At 40.7% G+C, this 26,354-nt stretch overlaps 1 protein-coding gene across 1 annotated transcript in view; it reads right to left on the reverse strand.

Annotated features, from left to right (window-relative positions):
• Positions 1-6,093: 6,093 nt before the first annotated feature.
• LOC310989184 (MICOS complex subunit mic25a-like) overlaps positions 6,094-26,354 on the reverse strand; it is a 97,588-nt gene continuing 77,327 nt past the window's right edge. The window contains exon 8 of the mRNA XM_083976152.1: positions 6,094-6,717. Within this exon, the coding sequence (XP_083832278.1) occupies positions 6,694-6,717 (24 nt within the window). The 3' untranslated portion in view covers positions 6,094-6,693. The remainder of the gene's footprint in view (positions 6,718-26,354) is intronic.

Here is a 26,354-nt window from a genome sequence, read left to right on the forward strand (position 1 = left end):
ACTTCAACTCTGGAAGCGTTTAAGTAAAAAGCCACAGGCCTTAAAACAGCAGCTGGGTTATTACCAAATCTCGAGGCCCCATCATGTAGAAGAGCCCTGTGTTAATATGCCTTTGTTCAGCTCAGGGGCCACTTAACACCTGTGCTGTACAAGATATTTGAGGACGCCCTGTGTTTGCTTTGGATTGGACGTCTTTTGGTCTCCATGATGAGGTGAATGCACCCCAGCTCCTGGACCCTGTCCTTTCACAGACCACTATCTGCAGATACTTACCACTGCTGACTGGGAGCTCAAGCTGACAAGGAGTTCAAGTATCTCAGGGTCTAGTTATGACTAAGAGTAAGAACCACAGAGGGAGCGGGCCAGTAATGTAGATATTGTACCAGACTGTTGTGATGAAGTGGGAGCTGAGCTGAAAGACAAGCTCTCAATCTACCAGTCGATAATCGTTCCAACCCTCACCTATCGTCATGAAGCTTTGGGTTGTGACCGAAAGAATGAGATCGCAGATGCAAATGGCTGAAATGGTCCTCCTCCATAAGGTGGCTGGGCTCAGCCTTAGAGATAGCATGAGGAGCTCAGACATCCAGAGGGAGCTCAGAGTAAAAGTGATGCTCCTTCACATTGAACAGAACCAGTTCAGGTGGTTTGGACATCTGATAAGGACGCCTATGGGCACCTCTCTTTGGAGGTCTTCCAGGGGCCTCATTTATCAAAGAGGGTGTAAAACTGCTACTAAATATTTGCGTACGGCGAAAAGACGAAAATGGCGTACACCCTAAATATTTACACCTTTTTCAGATCAATCAAACTGTGCGTACTCACAACTCTCCGCAATAAATCACACAGGACTCAAGAATGGTGCACACGTGAACACACCTCTTACTCCACCCCCGGAACGCCTATATACAACTATATATGGTCAGCACGTGCATATTTAATTAGCCATGTGCTCTCTGTGGCGCAGCAACTTTTGTGACAACAAAGTGACAACGGAGACAACCGGCGGAGGACGGGGGAAAGAAGCGGAACTTCTCCGCTTCTCCGAAAGCAGATACACGGGCAATAAATCAGTCAGAAAAATGATCTTGCATTTTAATAAGCTACAATAAAAACAAAAACCTCCCAAATCTCAACAAAAGGGAGCAGAAAGAAGAAGAATCTTATGTAATCTGCCCGTTTATCCCAGAAAATCTTTTTTTTTTTTTTTTTTTTCTTTTTACCTAGATGTTAAAACAATGTAGGAAGCAGGACGATAGTTACCATTAGGCCTACTTTGCACGCCTTCCCACTACACAGTTACAGCTCTACAGCTCTACTGGACTTGGTTTAGGTCATTTTCCATTACAGCTGAGTCCTTCACAGTTCCTCCTCAGAGCCGCGTTGTCTCACTCTTTATTCTCTCCTCTCGTCAGCTCCAAACTCACGTGCACCTCGTTAACTCAGGTGACAGAATAATAACAGTCTCAGTAGCTGCAGATCAGTGTGCGCTGCTGCCGGTGTGTTTTTAAACTTGGATGGTTTGATCCTTGTCGGACGTCACACATAGCCTAATCAAAAAATAAAAATCCACAATGCGCTCTGTTTATCAATTAACATAAAGCCTAGTGTTATTATAGAGCGGGTTGGATTGCCAGCATCAACGGTCCAACACTACCACAATTACTTTAAAAAATCATACTGTGCTCTTCTAAATGTACTCCGCGCTCCTCTCTCCCTCTCACACTGCAGTTCTCTGACTCAGCAACGGTGTCGCCAATTCCTCCTCTTCCTCAAAAAAGGCGTACGCCAGGGTCAAAATGGGTGTAAATGTCCGCACTTTTCCCCGTCAGGTTTTGGCTTGATAGATCCCAAATTTGGCGGAGAAAAGTGCGTACGCACAAAACGGGGGGGAAATGGCGTAAAAAAAGGTGTATCCACAATGATAAATGAGGCCCCAGGCATGTTAAACTGGGAGGAGATCCCGGGGCAGAACCAGAAGTTGCTGGAGGGATACTATATCCCTCCTGGCCTGGGAACACCTTGGTCTCCCTCAATGAAGCCCTTTGGCCGAACAGTTCAGAGCATCCATCAGAATTCATAAACCAACTCTCTATAGCATCTTTGACCTGCTGCACCTGGTGGAGTTGTGCACACTCAATTTACCTGAGAAATGAATGATCATTGAGTCGCATTTCAGGTTTAACTTCAAATAAAGTGGTTTAGATCATCTTGCTAAATTGTTTCTTGATTACAAACTGACAAACAAACAATTAGCGGCTGCAATTAGTTTGATGAGAACAATGAATCATAATCAACAAACAAACTAACTGATGAAAAATATGATAATAAGGCTCAAGTTTTAATAGGAACAATATCATTATATATCCTCCCTGTCTCACCACTCATATACTGTCACTATACACATGAGAAACTTGTCTCAACATTATATACAACAGGGGCCAGTGTGTGTGCAGAGGGAAATCTGTCTGTCTTCCATGCACATCCTCGTAGTTTCTCACACGTTTCACAGAGAAGTTGTCAAATACTGGAATCTTCACATCTCGCACACGTGCTCTTGAAGCTGCGGTTATGAGGTATTTTTGCCACAACCTTCCCTTGTAAAGGTGTAATGACAGGCGTGGGTGTTTACCTCGGCACATGCACATGCAGCATATCCCTGACAGGTTCAAACAGACACCACCAGAGAACTCCTCTTTCTCTTTCTCTGTCTGCATCCACCGTAGCTACAACCCCCCACCCCCAGCATCCGCCCGCTCCTCGCTCCCCTTCTTTCCCCTCTGCTGCAGTGGTAATTGGGTATGACACGGGATCAACAGGGAGAGAGCAAGGACGCATTTGAATGCGCCGGATGTCGTCTTCCTCACTTCTCTTTTCTAACCTGCTGCCTTCCAGCTTCTACTCCTTGCTCACCGCTGTTACCGTAGCAACATCTGCGTGACCGCATCTTCTGCCTGCCCTCCCTCCTCCACCCGTGTGTCATTTCTTTTATTAAGATTGGCCGCTCATGCCCAAACGTGTGTGTGCGCGCATGTGTGTGTGTGTGTGTATTTGTGTGCAACTGCTCAACAGTGAGGTGCATAGCGGCGGAGCTTTGCCAGCCTGACTCCATGCTCAAAGCCAATTACCAGAGCCTCACTACAGAATATAAAGCTACAACTCAAGGAATTACCCCGAGCAGGTAGAATGTAGCCACTTGAATCAAACCTGTTACCACAAGTCAATCAAGTACATTATTGCACACCTGGGTACACCTCAGTGTTGCTGAGAGGGAATATCCAGCTGGAAAAAAATCACACGGCTCGCACAAAAAAATACTAACACATGTTTCTGAAAAGGAAATATAAAATCCTTCCTCATGTTTTGTTCTCCTCTATCAAAAAGTGTTAAAAATGGGTTGTATTACAATATGTTGAAACAATCATTTTTCTTACCTACAATCTACTTTTTTCATTATTTTCCATTTCAGGCCTGAGGGCAGTCTCCTTCTCAGTCCTCCTTATTATTGCCATTTTATTTTCCGCAGGCTTAAAGGCTGAGGTCGGGGACTCGCAGTTTTTTGTAAGAATTGTTCTTTGTTTGAATGTTAATTTTGATACAACATTTGCCTCCTTTCTTTAGTTCAGAAACAGGAACCACGGCAGAATGTTGAGCTTAGTTTCTGTGTGTGAGCATTTAGGTTAGATAGGGATTTGATCTCAACACCACAGTAAGCGTCTGTCTCTTTGTATAATTTTTGATGTTAGAACCACAAATTACATCAGGCTTAGGGACACATCTTGGGGAAGAAGGTTTTAACTATAAGATTGCCATTCTTCAGTGGCTTCATGGATGCTGTGGGCAGAAGAAGACACTGAGAGCCTCAATCCACAGAAGAACCATGGCAAGTTCTCCAAGATGTTTGAACAACCTGCCAGTCAAGTACCTTGAAAAACTGTGTGCAAGACTATTCATGGGAAGCTTCTTCACTTTACTTATAGTGCCTAAAACTATTGCACAGTACTGTATGTATTTGCATTATTGCTTCATTAACTTAAAGGGACAACGAGGAGTTTTGGAAAAGCGAAGCGTTTTCACACTACATTTATGAGCCTCCGCGCGCACCGTAAAATTCTTTTGACCGGCGCAAGACGGACTCATGTTTTCATTCATCAAGAATTAAAGTCAGAGGTTCAAGGAGGTTCACATACCGTCGTAGTTCCGACCATAAACGGCGATTCAGCTGCGTTATTCTCATGACTCGTTGCGAAACCGAAAGTAAAAAACGCTGGTCGGCTCGACCAGCATCTCCGCCACCACTAATAATAACAAAATAACGATAGAGACAGAACGATATATTTAGCGAAAATGGGCCCATTAACAAGTGTGGGTAGCGGAGATTCATCCACATTAACGTGAGACTTTTTTATAACCGAATAGAAACTCCTCGTTGTCCCTTTAAGCGCCAATTGATTAGACAGCATGTATGGTTACTAGTAATAACAGAAAATGTTGTTCAATACTATAGGACGCAGAATTCAGGGGCTGCACACTGTGCACAGGTAAAACTCTACCTGTCAGTAATATAACAGAAGTGCAACTGGTGTATGTGTTAACAGTGCCGCCAGACAAACCTATATAAGACATCCGTTGCACCAGTAGCAATCAAATTGTTGTCAGTGGCACTAGATGTAGTAGATCTAACCGTTCTCTAACCTGGTCACTTTAACACTTCACTGAGGTTCTGTAGAGGCACGGAAATTGAATTGTCAGTCAGTAGGTTCAGATACAGCTTTTCGCCCCATACTGTACATGATGTATGGGGCGAAAAGCTGCAGAAGATTGAAAAAACTATTTGTTTTCATATGCCTGGTGAAAAACTTTCTTTAGAATTAACAAGGTGCATCTTGGGGCCTGGTATCAGTGCTTTGATAGGAGGAATGACCACACACATTGTGATTAAGAAAAACATCAGCAAGGCACATGGAAAATTGTTCCACACATTTTATTTGTGAACACATTCACAGACTTTTATTTGCTACCATCAATTTTCTTGTCAATAATCAATATTTCCTCAGTGTCTGAATCTCAGTATTTTCTCCATTCAAGTTTTTTCACAATGCTTCAGTTTCTCCAGTGCACTTCTTCTTTTATCATGCATGCGGGACATTCAGGAATACAATTAAAAAAAAAATCCTCTCTTGGAAAAGTTGGTGTTTTGATAAAAAAGCAAATGTAGCAAATGAACGATGACGCAGATGAAAAGTGGGACTGAGTCGTCAAAAAAATAGTGACAGATGGAATAATGGAGTGATAAGGAGGGTGTTGACAGTCTCTGTATTAATACATGACAACAACATAAATGCCATATTTCCATCATGTTTTTGGCATTGTTTGAGCCCTTAATCACGTCATCTGATTTTGTCCTTTTCTCCTGTGATGGGTTAGTTTCCCCACATGTTCTTGTCGATCAGTCGTCTGCTGATATTGGCTCTAGTGACTGTAGTTCTGTTCAATTTCAAGGGAGATTTGGATGGAAACATCAGATGCTGTTCGTGTGCTGATGGATTTTTTTGTTCAACAGAAACCTGGATTTGTATTTTTCCGTGCGTTTCCATCAACTATTATTTGTCTTCCTGGCTCAGACTGATGTGTCCTCTTTATGACACTTGGCCTCATTTCAAACATATACTGTAGTTACTTTATTATCTTATCTTATCTTATCTTTATTGAGAGAAAATGTTGCTGCCAATTTGCAGTGCAATTTTCATTGTCACTATTTCCTAGTAAAATTGAGCTCAGCCTGAAGTCTGAATTGTAAATGCTAAGTCTAATTAGGGAGTGACATGTTGCAGGCAAGAAGTGCAGTGCAGCTAGTGTCAGTCAGACATTAACCAACCACAGAACAAACCAAGGTTTTGCTCATTTCCTTGTTGCTCTGTGAAGTTCAGTCACTTCTTTTTCTTTCATTTCATTGAAAGGTGGTCTTAAAACACATAAAGGTGGTTTGACTTCCACTGAGGAATCAGTAAATCACTTAGTTGAGATGAAATACACAGGGTATTAAAGCTGAATTAGCGCATTAACTAGTTGAGTAGTAGATGAGAGAAGAAACTCAAGACACAGATGAGACCAGATATGAATGGTTTAATAAAATGATATGACACATCACAGGTCTAATGAATTAAAAGTCATGGCCAGGATTATCTGAGTTTAGTGTGGTTAAAAAAGAATAAAAAACCATAAAACTTAAAAGCAATACAACCCTCTTTCAGTTAGAGATCAAAACAAGGACGGTCCCTATGCACCTGATTCGGCCCCAACCTGGAATGCTTTCCTTCCTTTTCATTTGTACAGAAGCAGCAGAGGTTTGGACGCAAGTTCATTCAGCTGATGGAGGAGTGACCCTGACTTCATCTTTACATCTTATATTTTAGAGATACTTTCTAATCGTCTTTTAGATTACTAAATTTAAAGTGTACATGAACCTAACACACACTCTTTCAAAAAGCTCTTCCTGTCAAATGAAGCAGTGCAGAACAACTTTAACTGATTATACAGCAGATCAATAGCATAATAGGAAACTTTTAAAAACAAGGCATGCTAATAGCAAATCCACTCTCTCATAATTTAAACCAGGAACAGAAAAAGTGCTTCTTGAAGCCAAAGTAAAAGCCTTCTCAAGTAACAATGTTACCCTTTTCCTCCCACTCTTTATCCGCGGTTGACCAGCAGGTTCTAAGAGAAAAAGAGACAAAAGAAGGGATTATTAGTCCATTTGTACCCCTGTTACACCTTCTGACCTTTGAGATGTTCTTGGGTGCAGGGACTGTTCATGTTTTGTGCATACTTACCCAGCTTTAACTGACCACAATTGAAAGGTCAGACCGGGTAATAGTAGAGATTATTTCAGTAATGGAGTGAAGTGAACTCGTTGATTGATGTTACTCAGCTCTCCAGTGCTACTGCGGAGGCTTTTTCATGCTGCAATAAATTGCAACAGCATGCAACTCTGTGTTTGGCAGTTGTCAGATTTTTATGGGACTGTTCCTTTTGACCTATGAAATAATCCCCAGTTTTCATCCTTCACCCTCTAATGCACAAGAGGTTTGGCCATTAACCTTTTCAATCCATTACCCATTTTGTAGCGCTTTATTAGAAAAATCTCGATCAAAATAAAGATGCACTTTTTGCATTTTATCTTATCTTATCTTATCTTATCTTTTTTTTTAAATGATCATTTTCTTTTAATTAACAGACAGTTATAGTCAGTGCAGTGTTACAGTGTTATAATATTTGGTCAACCAAAAGTATATCTTTGCCAAAGTCAGGAGGTGTTGTAAGAAGAGGGAAAATCTGAGCAGTGGAAGTGTCATTGGCTGGCATCAAACACAATAATATCAATCTTCTACTATCTTTTAAAATAACCCCATACAAATATAGTGACTCAGTATAATGTCCCACTCACATGTCACAGTGGTAATGGATGAGGAAAGTGACATATCTGAGGATTGTGAAGCAATGAATAAGTATTTTCTAAATGATCCTAGGCTTACCTGTGACTACTATATCTCCAGCAATGTCTGCCGATGTATGTAGCAAAGACATGCAATAAGTTATCATAAGCCAGTAATATTGTTGATTTTTCAGGCAGGTTCTATTTCAAAGAACGATAAAACATATTTCCATCACTGAACTCTCAAAAACACACATACAGAGAAAAAACACTTCAATTCCTTGCTTGTTGAAATTTCAAACCTTTTTTTGGTGCAGAAAGGAACCTGGCCTGGAGGTTAAGAGGGCTCTAACTGGAACAACAGGTACCCATTCAAGAACCATAGAATAAAAGCATCTCATAGGACTCAGTAAAGATTCCTTCCACCCTTTCATCGGGGTGAAATTTGTGGGGGCCGGCTTTGAATGTAACACTCAGGATCTCGCTCATAATGCAGGAGATCTACCGGTGACCTCTTTCAGATTCAGGTTAATTCTCATTTATAATCACGACACATAGTGCTCTGTTCCGCTGAGGGGGGAGACTTGGTGACCTCTATAGACTACCAGGTCTACCTGAGTCCTATTTGAAAGCAGATACATACCACTGATCAAAGAAGTGTAACCTCGAACCTTCAACCACAGATCAATAAAATCCTTAGAAACCCAAAGCAGCACAGTGACCCTGACGGTAGATCTGACAGCGTGACTCCCAGGCTATGGTGTACGGCCAAGACGGCTTCACTCAGATTGTGTGCTCTCCAGCTATGATCAATTAACACCTTGAAATCCTGGCAACACGATCAAGACAGGGGGCAACCTGTTAAGCCAAGGTGATAACTATTCAACATGAATAGAGCTTTTTTCCCACTATGGAGACCTGTTCCTATTTCAATAAAGCTTGGTGATATACAGCACCTTGTTAGTCAGATATTGAGTTACAGAGCATGAGGAGGATGCTCATGGGTGTTTTAAGCGCTGGTGAATGTCTTTCTATGTGAAAGTCAATACACTCTTTGAAGCCTTATTAGTAATTACTCATGCTTTCCCAGAGACAACATCCAACAAGACAGAACGTAGCCATGATCACCAACCTGATTACAACGGAGTGGCTTAACCCTGAATAGTTCATCTCCCAGATAGGATCCCAATAAACAGAGAGCCAGATATATTACAGTGTATGTACTTGATTTTCTCATCGCACTACAGACGAATGCAGTGTATTTTTCAAACAGCGGCACCATGATGAATTCAGTTTGTTAGCCATCTTAGTGAGAGTTTATCTGAGATCGCCCTTTCTCCTTCACATACTCCATGAAAGGAGGTTCATGCAAGTAATGGGTGGACGGACTTGAAGAGAGAACAATTATTATTCAATAGATTTGTTGAGGTCACACAATGTGGAGCAATTAATTTTTCTGATTACAATGATTTGTTTCTGATAAGCAGGTAGGAATTGGCACAGACAGGATTCGCCCAAGCTATGAATAGGTTTGTGATACACAAGGACATGTGATTTAAACTTTACTCTGCAGAAATCTAAATAAAATCAAGAAATGTGAAATGTATCGTTTTAATTAGATAGATATAAGGTTAGGGAGTGTGTAGCCAGGCTAGCAGCTCTGTAACTAAGTAAGTAAAATGTATCTATCACAGAAAATTACAAAGTGCTTCACAATAAAATAAACAGGGAGACATAAAACATTATGAATAACAGCATATTATTCACAGGCATAAAGACCCTTGTCTAATTAAAAGCTTGCTCAAATAGAAAAGTCCTCAGCTACTTCTTAAAAGAATCAACAGATTCAAAGCATCATTAAGAGAGAGGCAGGGCATTTCAACCAACAGTCTCTAACCTAATGACCTCAGAGTACGAAGTTGAATCAGATCAGAGGTTAGGAGAGCTTGACTGTGTAAAGATTCAAAAGTAAGTACCAGATTAAATCTAAAATGGACTGGTAACCAATGCAGGGATGCTAAAACTGGGCTGATGTGTGCTCTTTTTAAAAGCTGTGAAGCTGCATTCTGTACAGCCTGAAGACGGTCAAGCTCTTTTTCATTTAGACTCTGTGCTACATGTTAGAATTGGGCATGGATAACACAATGCTAACATGTTGATGTCTAAAAGCTAATGTTATCCTTTCTCACCATTTTAGTGCAGGAAACGCACTATTGGTAGTAAACATAAAGTAGGTACAGCCGTGGATGATGGGATGGTCATCGAACTGCAGGTATTCGGTCATAAAGCTAAATATTGTACTAAATTAAAACTGATGACACGGTGGTGCAAGATGAAAAGTTCATGAATCACCACCAAAGTAAGTATGATTCATCCTCTGGGAGGCATGAATGTCTGCATCAAATTTCACAAAAAACACAACTATACCTCAAAGAGGCTGAAACTGCACTTTTATTTTTTTCCTGATTAATCGTAAGTGACTCTCTTTTCACTAGTTGTGATATAAAATCTCCTGCTGTGCAAGTCATTTTCTTTTTCATTTCCCACATAGTTACTCAGGCTCTTATGATATTAGACCCTTGGATTGTAATATTATTTCATCAGTAATAGTTTTTATTAAATAGAGTTGAAGCATAGCTGCAGTAAAACTTTAGAATCAAGATCAATACAGTATCATTTCTTTGTGTGCACTTGGTGATGTCAGACAAATCCCCTTACTGAACCTAAAGTCTCGGGGTCCAGACTGAAATATCTACACACATATTGGATGGACTGCCATGAAATTCTATGTGACGACATTCATAGTTCCCAGAGGATGAATTCTCATGATTTTGCTGATCCTATGACTTTACCTCTGACGCCATCATTGAAACTCTTTGTTTCAATAATTTGTCACAACTATTAGAAATGTTACAAATGTTCCAATTTAAATGTAAAACTTTGGGTTATCAAATACTTTCTAAACTAATGGCATTCAGTGAAATATCAGCATGCTGTCATGGTAACAGCTTGATAAAGAAAGTAAACATAACCAGCAGTAGATCTGCTGCATTTGGAAAATAAATGAAGGATAACTTAAGCCTTGCATACAAAGACACACAATTTACTTATGCACTTGTTATGCAAACAAGGATTTATATGGTGAAAATAACCTCAGTGGCACACATTTCTATACAGATATATTAAACAAGCAGTGAAAAAATACATTTTGAATTAGCATTACAGCAATTAATTCAATGGTGTATAATTATGTTTTTTTATTATTATTATACTTTAATCAAAAAAATCAGCACTCGTGTTGATTTGCTTTGGTTTCGCACATAGATTCTGCTCAGTTTCAGAGGCAGGGCAGCAGCAGGGAACTGGTCCCACTGAACCTCCGGCATATCTCCTGTAGCCCATGTGGAACGATGCATTGAGCTGAACTGACTGAACACCAGGGGTGCATTGACCCGTAGCCTGCTGGTAAAGAGATATAGACAGTGTGTATGTATGTACTGTATGTGCATGTGTGTGTATCTGTATGTGTGTGTGTGTGTGTGTGAGAGTGAAGGGAGCATGTTATCTGTTCTAAGCACCGCAGAGTTAATGCCAGCTGTGAAACTCAAACCATTAAAACCACAGAGAGAGACTCACAGAGCAGAATGATCAATATGGCTCCCGTCCCCCGTCCTCTCATCTCATCCCTGAGGTGTCCTCTCCTCACCTCCCATTCTCCTGTCCTCTTCTCCTATTTGCTCCACTACATCATCTCTTCTCTTCTCCTCTCATCCACTCTTCAATCATTCACTTTTTCATTTTTTTTAAGCCTGTATTCCTCTCTCTCCAACTTCTCTCCTTTCTGCTCTAACTCCACACTCCACTGACTCTGAGTTGTAGGTGTTTATATATAGCACAATAACTTCAATGCAGACCTGAGAATGCATATAGTCTCTCCTTGAATGCTTCTGTATTCAACTGTTCACTTAAAAGAGAAATAAAGCGACTGATAAGAGCATCAACTCAAAATAGAAATCTGTCATAGAGATGCGTGCAGGTTCAGGAGTGAGGCCGCTCTCCAGCTCGAAAAGAAAAGAGAGGAAGACTTGCTCACATGCATTCACAAACAGCAGCAGTGACAGACAGGCGGCAGTGATCTTTGACCTGTACATCACAGTTTGTCAGGTCAATAACACCAGATCTGATACGTAGCTGTGGACCTGCATGTATCACTAAGTTGCTCACACTTCCTTCAACTTTCAAGAAAACTTTTGATTTGCATGCAACCTGAAATAACAATGATAAATATTTGAAAAGAAATGCATTTAAAGAAAAGTGGATCTATTATTTAAAAAAGAAAAGACCAAAGAAAACCTCTTACACTTATAAAGAAAAAATAGATTTCTTTAATATGTATGAAACTAATTAAAAAAAATTTGAGGACTTAAAAAGAAGATCTACTGTTGTTGTTATTATTATGTTTTATTCTTATGATCACATCTGAAAGAATTTCATCATTCAAAATAAACTTCTTCAAAAGCCTGCCTGACATAAAACTGATCTTTACCTTCATGACTCGTAATAAACAATAGAGTAGTTCAATAGAGTAGTTCATGATAGGAAACATGATTGTAACAGTTTCTGGACAACAATGAAGTTGTACAACAACAAGAGTAAGATATATCAGGCCTTGTAAGAACAGATTGGTTTGGGCCTTGATAATTGTTGACAATAAGAAAAATCCAATCCCCTGACTTACACAGTAAAGTCCTTGTCATGAAGTACAAATGTGCAAAATATGTTACAATGGTATCCTTGCCCTGGGATTATCTACTTTGTATTCACCTGGGATAAGACCAACATTTTTAATGTGCAATGTTCACTGTGACAACAAAAAAAAAGTCCAAACATTCATGATGGAGAATGTGGTGAGAGAGAATAACAGGGTGGGATGTGGAGAAGAGAAAACACCAAAAAGATTGTGTCTAAGTCAATTTCAGGCTAGCCAGATACAATGTTCACTACTTAAAGATGAACTACCTCTTTTTTATTTATTATCAGTTAATCTGTTCATTATATTTTAAACTGATCACTTACTCCAAAAAACAGACAGATTAAATTTACAATGATAAATAAGGTGGTGTGCTGCTGGCCAACGGTGTGAACAGAAAGAAGTACTCAATACACTGTGCACCGATACTCCCCTACTAAAAAACTAATGGATTTCTCACCTGTTGCTCTAATTGGAGATGCATCCAGAGTTTAAGTGTTTGCTGGGGTTACACCTCCCCACCTCCAAGATATGTAGTACACTGGTATCTGGGCTTTTACAACAAGCCTATGTTCATGTCATGTGGCTCTGGCCAGCATGAGGAGAGTGGTGAGAGAAGAGGGACAGGGGCAGAACACAGTAGGAGACAGAAGGAGAGAAACAAACAACAAACACTAGTTGGGAGAGGTGGAGGAGCAGCACAAGTATGTCCACCCTCCATTTTACTTGACCCAACCTGGGAGCCTTGACTCAATTGAAAATCCATTTTATCTGATGACTGGCAGGCAATTGGGGTTCCCAGGTGATAGGCTAAGGCTCTGTGGTTGATTGGCCTGACCACTCCATGAGCAAGGGATGGAGGGATGGATGTGGAGGAGGATGTGTGAGGGAACACGTACTGCACAGATTGTCTCAGCTAACAAAGTTCATTTTGGGATACATGGATAATCCACCGCTTTTATCAATAACTAGGAGCTATGAGGGCAATTAAAGAATAGTTTCATTATTAATAACCTCTTCGTAACTTTTTCATAAAATCAATCAGTCCAAAACTCAAAGATGTTCTATTTATACAACAGAGGAAAGCAACAAATCCACTTGAGAAGCACAAATCCTGTCTCAATCCTGTTGCTTAATAAATCATCAAAACTGTCGGATCAGCACTCACAGTTATCAATAATCAAACATCAGATTCATGCAGAATCAATGATGCAATGTGCGCCAACTAAAATAACTCCCTGACTTCCTTGATTTATTCCAAAAGCCACCATGCATGTTTTTAAAGCTGAGATTCCACTGTGACTAAGAAGATATAAACTTCCTGAACTAGAAGATTACACCTGCTTAACATTGCCACAGTGACTCACTGTACAAGAGTAGTTCATCATTCCTTAAAGCATCTACAAAGAACTTTCATTCTGTGTTGATTTTGGCGATCCCTGTGGACAAAAGCGGTAGTGTTTTGCCGGAATGAAGATTGCATTTCCCATGAGCTTTAGCGCGTATTGTCGTAAAGACGCTTATCTGGCTTGCACGTGCCTTCTCCGGTCTGAGTGGCGTAACTCATTTTGTCCGGTATACCAACCTCATTCTAATGGTCTAATTCTAAGAATTTTCTTAGAATTCGAGAAATTATAAGATTTTTCTCATAATTACATCACTAAGAGCTACTTTTAGTCTAGGATTCTTTGTGAATACGGGCCCTGGTTTTCTGCTTTAATTAGTCATAAAACTTGATATTATCTTCATCTTAGTCATAAATATAGACGAGCAGTAGCTGCTGCTGATACCTGCACAATGTTCAAGAGCTGCTTCAACTCAGACACACTCTGAGAGTGTCTGTTTTGAGCAGCTCTCTTTAGGTCATTCCACATAGTCTCTGGGTCTCATAGTCTGGGCTGTGATTGGGCCTCTCCAAAAAGGCTATTTGAAGTCACCCTATAGTGGATTTACTTTGATGTTTGGGGTCATCGTCCTGCAGCTTCTCCTGAGCTTCAGCGGGTGGACAGACACCCTGACATTATCCTGGAAGATAAACTCAGGAATTCATTTTCCCACGATAATGTCGAGCTGCCCTTTTCACACCACACACAGCGCTGCATGTCCTTCCCAAATAAATCACCCTTAGATTCACCGGCCCATAAAATATTTCCCAAATAGTGTTGTGGAGACTCAAGTTGCTCTTTGCCAAACTTCATGGGTGCAGTGGTGTTTTTTATGGAGAGCAGAAGCTTCACCCGCTGTGTAAATGTGAACCCCAGTCATCTGCCTTCATAAACAGTTACATCTGAAGGATGAATATCTGAGCTCTTTGACGCGACCTTGTAACCCTTTCATACTCATGCAAATTAGCAGTTGTTGTTTTCTGCAGGCATGGCTCACATCAGGTGATGTTACTTACTTTTTTGTCAAAACTCTAACCTACACCTACTAATACCAAAGATACTTTTTACTTCACAACAGTTACTTTATCCTGCCACTGTATCTTACTGCTTAAAGCACTGGGAGATGTGCACACCTATACAGTAGCTCTGGGCACATTATTATTAGTACATTATGCAGCAGCAGGGTGAGTCAGTGTAAACAGAGAGAATGGGCAGTGAAAGCAGATCATCCATTTGGAAGCACAAAGGAAGATGTACTGGATGAATGATTTTACTGGACAAAAAAATAAAAAATAAAAACCCACAAATGACCACAGAGGTCATTAGTCATTGTTCTAGTACAGTCTAAATAACGTGCTGCATTTGCGAGACAGAAAATTGTGTGTAACTGAGAGCAACTATAAAAAAGTTATTTTCAAAGTTTCACATTAAAGTCAACTTGTCAACACAGCTCTGCGAGCAAACAATAACACAATGGTATTTATTTATTTACAAAAAAGCCAGAGGAGAGAAAGAAAAAAAAAGGAAAAAAAAATTGATCTCTTTTTGGAGAATGGGGTGTGAATTGGAGAGCGATCACAAAGGAGAGGCAGGCTTCAACTCATAAAGAGAAAGAGGGGGTGGAGAGACTGATGGATTGAGCGACAATAGGACACAAAAGAGAGGCTGGTACAAAGTGGACTGTTCCGATAATGTTGCGGCTGCTTTGAGGCAACAAAAGCCGGTGAAAAACCCACCTAAAAGCCCCACTGCTGTCCTCTCTTATCCCAGCTGGTGGTCTTTCTTCCACAAAACCCCTTCCTAGGCGCACGTGTACGGGGCCGATGAAATGCTGACCAGAATATTGGTGTGAAATGCATCCAGGGGGAAAAAAAAGTGTGTCAATTGCATTATGCAGCTTAGGGTGCATTCAACACAACACAATACAGGGTTGTGTTGAATTCTGGGTCCGGCGGTGCTACCAGACGGGTAAGGCGAGGCTAAGAAAGGTCAGGCTACAGCTACACAGGGTACGGGGTATTAAAGCTGAAAGTATCTCCTTAGAAGGCAGTTGTGGGTATCCTCAATTCTCCTTCCACCCTCCCTCCCTCCCTCCATGTCTCTGCACCCCACCCGCCGCCACCCCCTCGGCCCTTGCCTTGTTCGAAAGCTCCGAGGCGTCTGCGGGGCCACCGGGGACCTCGAGGCAGATGAAAGAGGAAACAGACGCACTAGATTTGGTTTGATGTGCTGTTCGATTGCACTCTGCAGCGCAACAAAAGAAAGGGAAACAGGAGGGGGAGGGGGTATGAGGGAAAAGCAGCGGCAGACAGAGATATGGCAGATAGAGACCCAGCAAGTGTTACGTATCTCGGAGTGAGAGAGAGTTCAGTGTGTAACACAACAGTGGCTAAGAGTCGTGCGAGGGAACGCGTTTGTTGTCGTTGTGCAGCAGCCAGTGCTGAAGAAAATAATAATTTGCATACAAAAGGGCAAAGCACAGTGGCAGCACACGGGCTGACACGCATTGCCACACCAAGTTACAGTCAGCCCTGTTTTCTAGAAGCAACTTTATCACACTGGTTTTCATGGCTGGCATAGCCCACTGCTGTACCTCCAGTTGTTCTGTCTTGCCCAGTGTGTGTGTTGTAGGCTACACTGGTGAGTTAACCTTCCACTGTTTCCCAGCAATCCTGTGTTTAACTTCAATTAAGATGAGGAACTAACAAGAATCAAATAATTAAAAATAATAATTTTAGAAAGATTATCTAGTCTACTCTCTGGTCTCAAACAAGATGTCAACAAACTTGTTTTTTTCTTTTTCTTTTTCAAACTCATCCTAAGGCCAAACACACTGCTCTTCATGATGAGTTCAAGTTGTCAAATGATATCCAAGCAGGATTTTATCCATTGCTATCCATTGTTCTAGTGCAACATCATCAAGCTGTATTTCTCACCACTCTCTGTTCAATGCTTCACTATGGTAACCAGCTGATGGCTACTGGTGTCTGAGTTCACTGAAAGCAGCACCAGCCAAGAGCTGAGCTGCAGATTTAGATGACGCACATTAATCAGCATGAGTGGTCCCTTTGACATTGTCCCATTCTTCGAACATTGTCATTATAAAAATTAGAACTGTATCCACCTTAAAGTCCCCCCCCCCCCCAAAAAGTTTGAATAACTTAATTACAAGTACCATTCATTATAATTTTATTCTACACTGTAATAAATTTCAATTTGGTTAAAAATGGAATGAAATATTCACCTGCTCCCTTAACCATCTGACTAACCTCAACCTGAAGATAACTTTTTGAGTTTAAGTTGATTTTCTAACGACCATTTTTTGAGGTCATACAAACAACATACAGTTCCACACTGGTTCAATCATGATTTCAGGTGAGACCAATTGCCATTTCAAGTTTTTAAATTATTAAAGGGACACTTCTACTGTTATCTATTCACGAAAATCGATTATTTCGTTCAAAAGTATAGGCTATGTTTTTCATTAATTAATCACCCCCATCAACAAACTGAAGTGTTCCGGTAAGCTCGGTGCTGGCTGCCATGTCGTGTCTCCATGTTTTTACGTTCAGTGGCAGCGTGACGGTAGGAAACCACGGAAACTCACCGGAGACACCGGAGCTGTCGGCTCAGGTCCAGGTGGCGTCTGTGAAAAGTCACCGCGGTAACGCAGTGAGGAGGAATGGAGCGTTACACTGATGCTGCATTCACGTGCAGTCGGGCAGACGGCCGTCGGTAATAAACCAGATGTCATTTTAGTCACAGAATTTGAGAGAAAGTCGGTAAAACGTGGGTCAGGTAAACAATACGACATCGCCATGACAACATATTGTCAGCTGTATTGTTTTGCCTCGTGCTGATGGACCACTTGTTTATGTCGTTAAGGGCAGCGGCTGTTGTCCCTCTGCCGTCTGCCCAATTTCATGTGAATGCAGCATGAAAAATACAATTGAGTTGCTTGCGATATACAACCCCAACGCTAGATGGGAGTAATTCCTATACAATGTACCTTTAATACTAGATGTCATGATTGTATTCATAAAAAAAAAAATTAAGACAGTCTAAAATGTGCACAATGGACATAAAGCGGTCAAAGAATAAAATATCTACGTTACGATAACGTTATGAAGGTTTCTCCTATGTACAGAGCTGAGAGAGAGGGAGACAAAGTGAGAGGGATAGATAGAGTAAGATGGAGAAGTAGAGGCAAACAGAAAGATATAATCTGTGGGAGACAGATTGAGAGTGGAAAAGGACTGAAGGAGACAGAAAAGATGGAAAAAGGAAGAAAAGTTACTTAAACAGACTGAGGTTGTCAAAGAGAGTGATAGGCAGCATATGTCACAAAATGTGGAAAATTAATGGCTTAATAAATATCATACAAGTAAAGGCAATTCCATGTCTATGATTCCTGACGCAGAAAAGCTTCAGGTGTTCATTACCCAAGCAGTACACTTTGTAAAAGCAAGAAAAACAAGCATGTCTATTATGCAGCAGTGCACAATGACAGATGTTTCCTCCAAGTAAAAGCTTGAGGTGTTAATATAACTACAAAAGAGCAGAATTTAACCTTGCTTTTAAAATGTCTCAACCAACGACTTTTTCAGCAGCAGTTTAACACTGAAACATCTCCTCCAACTGTTAGAAAAACAAGTCCATATCTCTGCTTACTGATATTTTTCAGCAGAACTTGGCTTTTGTTTGACAGTCTGTTAGATCAATTTTAAAACACTGTCAAGTAAATAAAGTGTCCTTACGGGTTAGATATGTTCACATAACTCCTTAACAGCATTTAAACCGGGAGTTTATATTGTTTTGCACCTATATATTCCCCCAATATTTCGTCCACACATTACTTTCTCTCGGGAAGCAATGTTCAAAACTGCAGAGTAACAGTTTCCTCCCAGTTAAAGCTTGAGATGTGTAGTCATCAGTCTATAAACCACAGCTCAGCACTTTGTTCTAAGTCTGCGGATCCTAGCTGAGCAGTGGTCAGGTTTCATCTTCAATATCACTCTCTGCAGGAATTTAAATGAGCACTTCATATCACAAGGGTATTCCACATTAAGGCAGTACATGGTGCCTATTAGCATAGCAAAACTATCTCTGAGGGGATGAGGAACAATTGTCTCCTCTCCCACTATGGCCACAATGAAGCTTTCAAGGAAACGCATCATACATGATGCCAAGATGTCCAGTTAGAAGTCCATCCTTTATGATCACATCCAGCTTAACAAATACAGGACACATTTACTGGTAATATAAGTTGCAGTAAAATGTACACAAAGCCTAAGTCTGACGAATGACATGCTGTGCAGGTGTTTAGAAAGAGTTCAAATTGACCACAGCTAATGTGATGCAGATCTTTTAATTGATAATTAAAAGAAACATAGATGTCCTTTAAAAAATGTCCTAATGGCTTAATTGTTTAAATGTGTCATCTGATTTGAAAGACGCACAAAGCTTCAGTGAGGAGAAAAGGTTCTGTGATACTGTCAACAAAAATGGTACACAGAGAGGACCTTTATTTCATCTGCATTTAAACTGTACAGTACAAGTGAAGGCCAAACCTCTGCTGACATGAAAGCAGAAGTATTTACAATTACAGCATCATCTTAAGTCTCCACTTGAGTTTACGATACAGCAACTGTGATTCAGAGATCGTGAGCAGCTGTGGTCGAGCAAGCAAGAGAATAGAGGGATGGGGCAGCGGCGGTTGAGTGAAACGTTACTTTCTGATAATTTCATGGTCTTCAAAGAGAAATACAAATCATTAAACAAGAGGCAGATCATCACAGTATGTTCAAAATCTTAGAGGTTCCAATACCCCTGCTAAAAATGACCTCACTCTATATTGAGATTTGAGTTATAATAATTAGAAAAATAATAATAATAATAATCAGATGTTGTGTTTGTATGCTCACTCATGTCCAGACATAAATTAGCCTAGACTTGCAAACTAGTCAAGTGACATGATAGCAGCTAACAACTAAATTGACATTATTTTAACATTATAAATGTTTATCTTTTTAATACGCATCCATATTTCTAAAAAAAAAAAAAAAAAGAAAACACTACAAACCCACCTCCTCTTTATCTTTGTGTAGCTCAGGTTTATTGTGTCCATCAAAATGACAGAGAATAAACACAACCACTGATCAGGTTTGTCCCTCCAACACTGGAAATAGTCGACTTCCTTTTCAGCATTTCATCTGTTGTTGGACTATATTGTCTCATCCTCTGTGGATAAATGGTTAGCACCATGTTTCAATATTATAACTGTTTTATAGTAATGGTTCTGTTTTACAAAAGAACATGGCACCAACTTCTCTGAATTTCCTTGACTCCCAGGGGTGCCATGGACTCCACAGGGGTGTGCTGAGTTTGTCTGTTTACCGCAATATATTTTTTTCCCTTTTGCTAAGTTTTTTCCCCCCAAGGAGAAGACAGCAGGACATGTGATTTACAGAGCAGATATTTATGCTGTAGCAGACAAAAAAACGCAATTTGATTTTGGTTGAATAGTAATTCGAGACTGACACACAACTATGTTCAAATCCAATCATACACAACACTAACTATGAACTAACGCAGGCACTGTAAAAGTTTAATTTCTTTGCAACAAGAAGAGTATGCTTCTGATAATTTCTTGTGAAAGTTTTGTGATGCAGTTTTCTGTGAAAGTCCTTTGGCTTCCAACCTGAGTGAGTCATTTTTCACAACACTGAGTCTGAGGGAAAGAAAAGAGAAAGAAAAGTGAAGCCTAATTCACTCCCTAAATACCCAAATGTACAGGGCTGTTATTTCACTGGAGCTCTGAATAGCTGCATTAAAAGATATAACCCACAGAGCACACAATACAAGAAAGACGAACAACAAAAGAGAAAGAGTGAGAGCAGATAATGACGCTCGCTGGTGATTGGTTGTGATCGGCTGTACAATGATCAATGCCGCTGTGAAAGGAGGCAACGCTGATGGTTTACGACAGAGGGAATAACTGCCAACAGTATGAAAATGAAATCAATAAGTCAACTGCAGAGCAGGGAGAGAAAAATGAAGGAAGCGGCCAGAGAAAATGAAAAGAAAGGGTTTAGAGAAAGAGAAACAGATAGGAGGCTAGACGGAATAAAACAACAGAGACAAAAAACAGGAGTAGTCCCAGAGAAAGAGGGGGAGAAAAAGAAAGACGCTGCAGACAGACATACAAGCCAGATGAAAGGTGTTGGTTTAAAGGAAGCTGACGCAGAAAAACAAAATTGACAGATGAAGGAAGATTCATTAAAGATAAATAAAAAAAATAGACTAAAGCAAAAACAAACTGACTGAACATTGTTGTGTTATATATATATACAGTATGTGTGTGTGTGTGTGTGTGTGTGTGTGTGTGTGTGTGTGTGTGTGTGTGTGTGTGTGTGTGTGTGTGTGTGCACAGGAGAAGTGAGGTGACAGACTTTCCCTATTGTGAACAGAGAACCAATGGTTACATGATATAGGGAAGACCTGCTTGAGAATCCAATAATGTTATTTGTAAAGAAATATTCAACAAGGTGTTTGTTTACACCAGTCCGGCATTAATGACCGTCCTGAACTCCATCCCTCTATTCATGATAACAAATTTGGCTGTTTTTCTGCAAGTCTGAAAAACCACGTCTCCAGCGTCAAACCCTCCACTCAGATACACATGAGCACCCTCAAGGTCATACGGCCAAAATGCAATGAGGCACAAACACACTTTGAAAATGTGGAGAATATAAAACACACCCGGGTCCAAGCTGGAGTTGAATATCTCCGATGTCATATGTTCAAACAGATTTGTGGCAGCAAAAGTCATTAATGAAACATGGAGCAAAGAAGAAACCCATCTTGTCTATCAAATCCATTCCATGTTTCAAACAAAACAATGCAAGCAACACTCAAGTTGAAGGAAAATACACAAACAAACAATTACTGTAACACCAATTAAACACTGAGAACCGCTGCTTGTTGTTTCTTTTTTTCTCCCTTTTATCTAACACTAAATTCTCTTCAGCTACCAGCAGCCTTCATTATGTTTTAGGTCCACTTGTACAAATTCAGCTTGTAAAAATCAACCATGCTTGAAATAAATCATGACAGCTCTGACTCGATTGGAATTGGAAAGCAAAATATTACTATCCTGCACACTCGCACACTACTGCATCATCTATGCAGACCTTCCAATGGCAACTTCTCCAAACTGAAGGCATCAAGGTTGTATGTTGAAAATCAGTCATTATGGCTGGATTGCCACAAAATCAATTGTTTAAGGTCACCTGAGCCACCTCGCTGTGTCGTGAGGTGTTTTCACACACACTGGCGCTGATCAAGGGTGAGCACCAGATGCAAAAATAAATTATATGTTTTTTTCAGCTAGTACACACCTTTTTTCTAAAAGCTGCAAAACTGGCTGAGTGTCATGTTTCCATGACGACTGACCAGAAAAAATATGTGTGATATGTCATGTTTGCATGAGCCAATTGTAAAAATGAAACTCTGTGAAGTAATGCTAAATGTTAACATGGAGACACATGTACGCATTACAGGTATGCTGCTGGTCTTATCATTTGTATTTACCCCCCCTCTGCAAACAATAGAAAAAGAAAGCATGGCTGCCCAGCTAACTATGGCAGCCTTTTTTAGCTGAAAGAGTTCAGTACTCATACCCAACGGCACAGTAAAAGAAACAAGAGAAGGTCCAAATATGAGCTGTAGACACAAAATGCCGCACACTTTCCTACACGGCTTAAAGCAGAAGTAAGCGTAATGTTTGAGTTAATATAAGTCTTAAATAGTTATATCTTCCGACAGCAATCACTTATATAGAGTGTTTGGTCCGAAACACGGGTCTGTCAGTCACTCTGCTCTGCTGTAAGCCGAGGAGAAAACTTCTTGTATACTTCCTTGTATCCTACAACCTTTATCCAATGAGGAGAGAGAATGGCATGAAGGGCTGTGTGTGCAGCCAAGGGATGCGCATGAATGTGGTGACGTAGGGACGAGGACCAATAGATCCATGACGAGGGCGGGGGCTGCTAACTCCATTGGCAGACAAAAAGTTAGCCAAAACGACCGGATCGCTTACTCCTGCTTTAATATTCGGTGAATAAACAAGGGAGGTAAAAATAATGCAAATCAACTGTGGCCTTCCAGGGCGTACACCACCCTCACTGTCAGCTGTGACCCTGCATGGATAAGCGAAAAAGCTCATGGATGGATCGAAATTGGCCAACTGTTGTATATGGTCACTTCAATTCAATTCATTTTTTACGTATACTACCAAATTATAATTCAGCTTTACCGCAAGGTTACTCCCTTTAAACTGGAAAATACCTCCAACAGAAACGGCACAAGGTGGGAGGGGCTTAGGGCCTTGACATTGGGTTTGAGAGGAAAGAGAGGGGGAGGACAGAGACCCACACTTGTTAATGGGTCCATCTTCGATAAATATATAGTTTTGTCTATCGTTATTTTGTTATTATTATTTAGTGGTCAGCTCGCCCAGCATTTCCTACTTTCAGTTTCGCGGACGCTGCCCGGCGGGTCATGGGAATAACGCCGCCGAAAGGCCACTTATGGTCAGAACTACGACGGTATCTGATCGTCTTCAAACCTCCGACTTTCATTCTTGATTTCAAAACATTCTTTATGCTTTCGTCCGTCTTGCGCCGGTCCAAGAATTTCACTGTGCGCGTGGAGGCTCATAGAAAATGTAGTGTGAAAACACTTCGCTTACCAAAACTCCTCGTAGTCCCTTTAAGTCAGGAAGCTTTCAACAATAATGTCATGGGTGGTTTTTTAACTATAATTAAGACAAATCAAATCAGTATTTAGGATCACCATCCTTTGCCTTTTAAACAGTGCCAGCTGCCGGCACATTTCAGAATAAGCCTACAAATAGATTAAAAAAAAAAAAAAAAGATAAATTACTCATTTGTTTGAACCTGGATTTTTGAAGAATGACGCCTACTACATTTGTCTTCTTTTTATCTCTCTTACAGTTTTTGCCGTTTTCATCCATGAATGAAAAAACTGTAGAGATGGAGATGGAGAGATGACAGGGAAGCTGTAACACAGCAGGATCCCAAAGGAGGCTTCAGTGTTTAGTCAGTGTCTTAACCTCTAAGTCAAGGCGGTGCCCTGCAGTCACACTGTTGGCATGTTGACGCATGTTGGCATATTAGTCCACACCACTGAGCTATTTCCTGCCTGTGTCAAAGCTCCAGATTGGCAGCAGCTTTACCCTGGGATCACAACACCTGTCTAAAGTATGTGGGCTACTTCTTTTGTCCACGTGTGCGGGCCTGGTGTCATGTGATTCAATGTGGCTGAATGCCGCTCTGGATTCTTTACAAGTAATTTGACTGAGATAACTGTAAAAAAAAACAAAAAAAAAACGCTAATCATATATATTCTATATATACACAAATAAAACAGTCAAACAGAGGTGGGTTTAACAGACACCTTCTTTGATGAGCTGCAACATCAGAAATAAAAGCAGAGGGAAAGGAAAACTTCTGGTCAACAGACATTCCTCATTGCTCGGTGCGTGCTATGTTCTTGTGAGTCTTTATTAACATTTGTTCAAAACTGTGAGCTGGGGAGGAAAAACTGTTCAAGGATTCCTTCAGGCTTTATTTTTTCTTGTCTGTAGGTAGTCACAGCTAATGAGGCACAAACAGACCTTCAACTGAGAGAAGAGAAACAGGAATCTGACAAAAAAAAGTGCTCCAAATGAATGTCACCTTTTAAAATAAATTCAGCACCTTTGCAAAACTGTGAAAGACAACCACTGAACATTTGTTAATATCTTAAATTTGTCTTTCTTTGTGTACCTATGAGCTTTATTCTTGTTTTCTCTAGTGGGCACAAACTCACTCACTTCATGCGCGGAGTCACAGGATAGTGTCTACGGATAAGACAGTGCTATCTGCTCTATGGCACAGCAACTTTGTAGAAAAGTTCTGCATTTTGAAAGAGGATAGTGCATACATAAAAAAAACACTGCAAGCAACCGACACTAACTTAGATGCTCGGTGTGAAACTCCAGTGTCTGAGATTTTAATCTGACAGAAACATCTCAGAACAGATATAAAGATTGAGAATTTAAAGAAAGCTACAATACACTTAATATTTATTCACGTATAAGAATGAGGTGAATCAGCTACATGTTCGCTTCATGAATTTTTTGAGTGCATATTCAAGTGTAGGTGTGTGAAACTTTCTGGATGTGTGTGTGTGTGTGTGTGAGGTCAGTAGCAGGTCCAGCAAGCAGCTGAGGATCCTCATTCTTCTTCATTAGTGTTGACTGCTGAGGGGCCCGCCATCTCCTCTTCTCCCCCTCTCTCTACATCTTTTCATCCTCTGTCCATCTCCTGCTCTTCTTTCACAACTACTCCTCTCCTCACGCCGGCTGCCCGTATCTCCATTCTCGCTTTTTACCTCTTCATACTCTCCTCTTTCTCCCTTCCTGACTCAAGCCTCCTCCTGGTTTCTCTCCTCGCCCTTATCTGTCCGAAATGCTCCGTTCCCCCATCTCCCATCATCCCTCGTCTGCCTCCACCTCTGTTCTGCAGCTGTCCACCTCCTCTTCATTATTTCCTCTCCTTGCTTCTTCAGTTGCTTAGTGTTTGCCATCATGCTTTTCTTGCTTACTTTTTCTGACCTTGACTCTGTATATTTTCTTTATACTCCGCTCTCTCTTCTTCAGGTTCTCACAACAGATTGCAAAGATTAAGAATTTGAACAACACAATACATAATTATGCACAGGAATGAGGCCAATGTGGAGTTTTCTTAAAGGAATACGCCAACATTTTTTTTTTTTAACGTGTCTTGCCTCACTTCCGAGTCCATGACAAGCAGATACAGTACTGTAAAATCCTTTCGACTGTGCGTGCAGTAACAAGGGAGGGCCCGTATCGCCCGTAATTAGCTTAGCTCAAACGCTGGAAGTGTATAGGTAGTGTTAGCCTGCCTCCACCTAAACTCATCAGAGACACTCTTCAGCAACTCTAAACGGACCGATCTTCGTCTCAGAGCTGACAAAACTCTCTGGTAAGGCATCTTGAACGATCAAATGCCAGTAACGGGACGAGATCGGTCAAAACGGAGGGTTCAAGAAAAGATGGTTTATTTTGGTTCAAGCTAGCTACATCGAGGGTAGGTTAGCTTCCTATTTCAAAGTAAAAGCACAAATTCTATCGCCATGGTTTTCTGTATGTAAAGAACAACGGGTAACCAGAAGTAACCAGAAGTGCGTTGGTCACAACGGCTAGCTTGAGTAGCGCCGAATTCATCCAAACTAAATTGTAAACAGCTGCTATTTAGACAAATTAACGACATACTGCTGATCTAAATTGCTACTTTCTCGCCTAAAAATGTTTGAAATGTTGATAAAGTGATATATTTACAGAGTTAAGAGCTAAAACGAAATCAGCTTCTGACTGCTGATTTCGGCTTGGGTAGGAGGCAGGCTAACACTACCTATACACTTCCAGCGTTTGAGCTAAGCTAATTACGGGCGATACGGGCTCTATCTCCCTTGTTACTGCACGCACAGTCGAAAGGATGGTGTCTATCTGCTTGTCATGGACTCGGGAGTGAGGCAAGACATGAAAAAAATGTTGCCATATCCCTTTAAGTTGCAGTGCATCAGGGCTGATATGTATAACATGCATTACAGTGCATCCTTTGTGGTGAGAAATTCAACTGGTACAAAACAAAAAAACAGTCAAAGTGATGCGGTGCACTATTAACACCTGGAGAAA

This window comes from Trachurus trachurus (genome assembly GCF_905171665.1).
Source record: "Trachurus trachurus genome assembly, chromosome: 7".
Taxonomy (NCBI): Eukaryota; Metazoa; Chordata; class Actinopteri; order Carangiformes; family Carangidae; genus Trachurus; species Trachurus trachurus.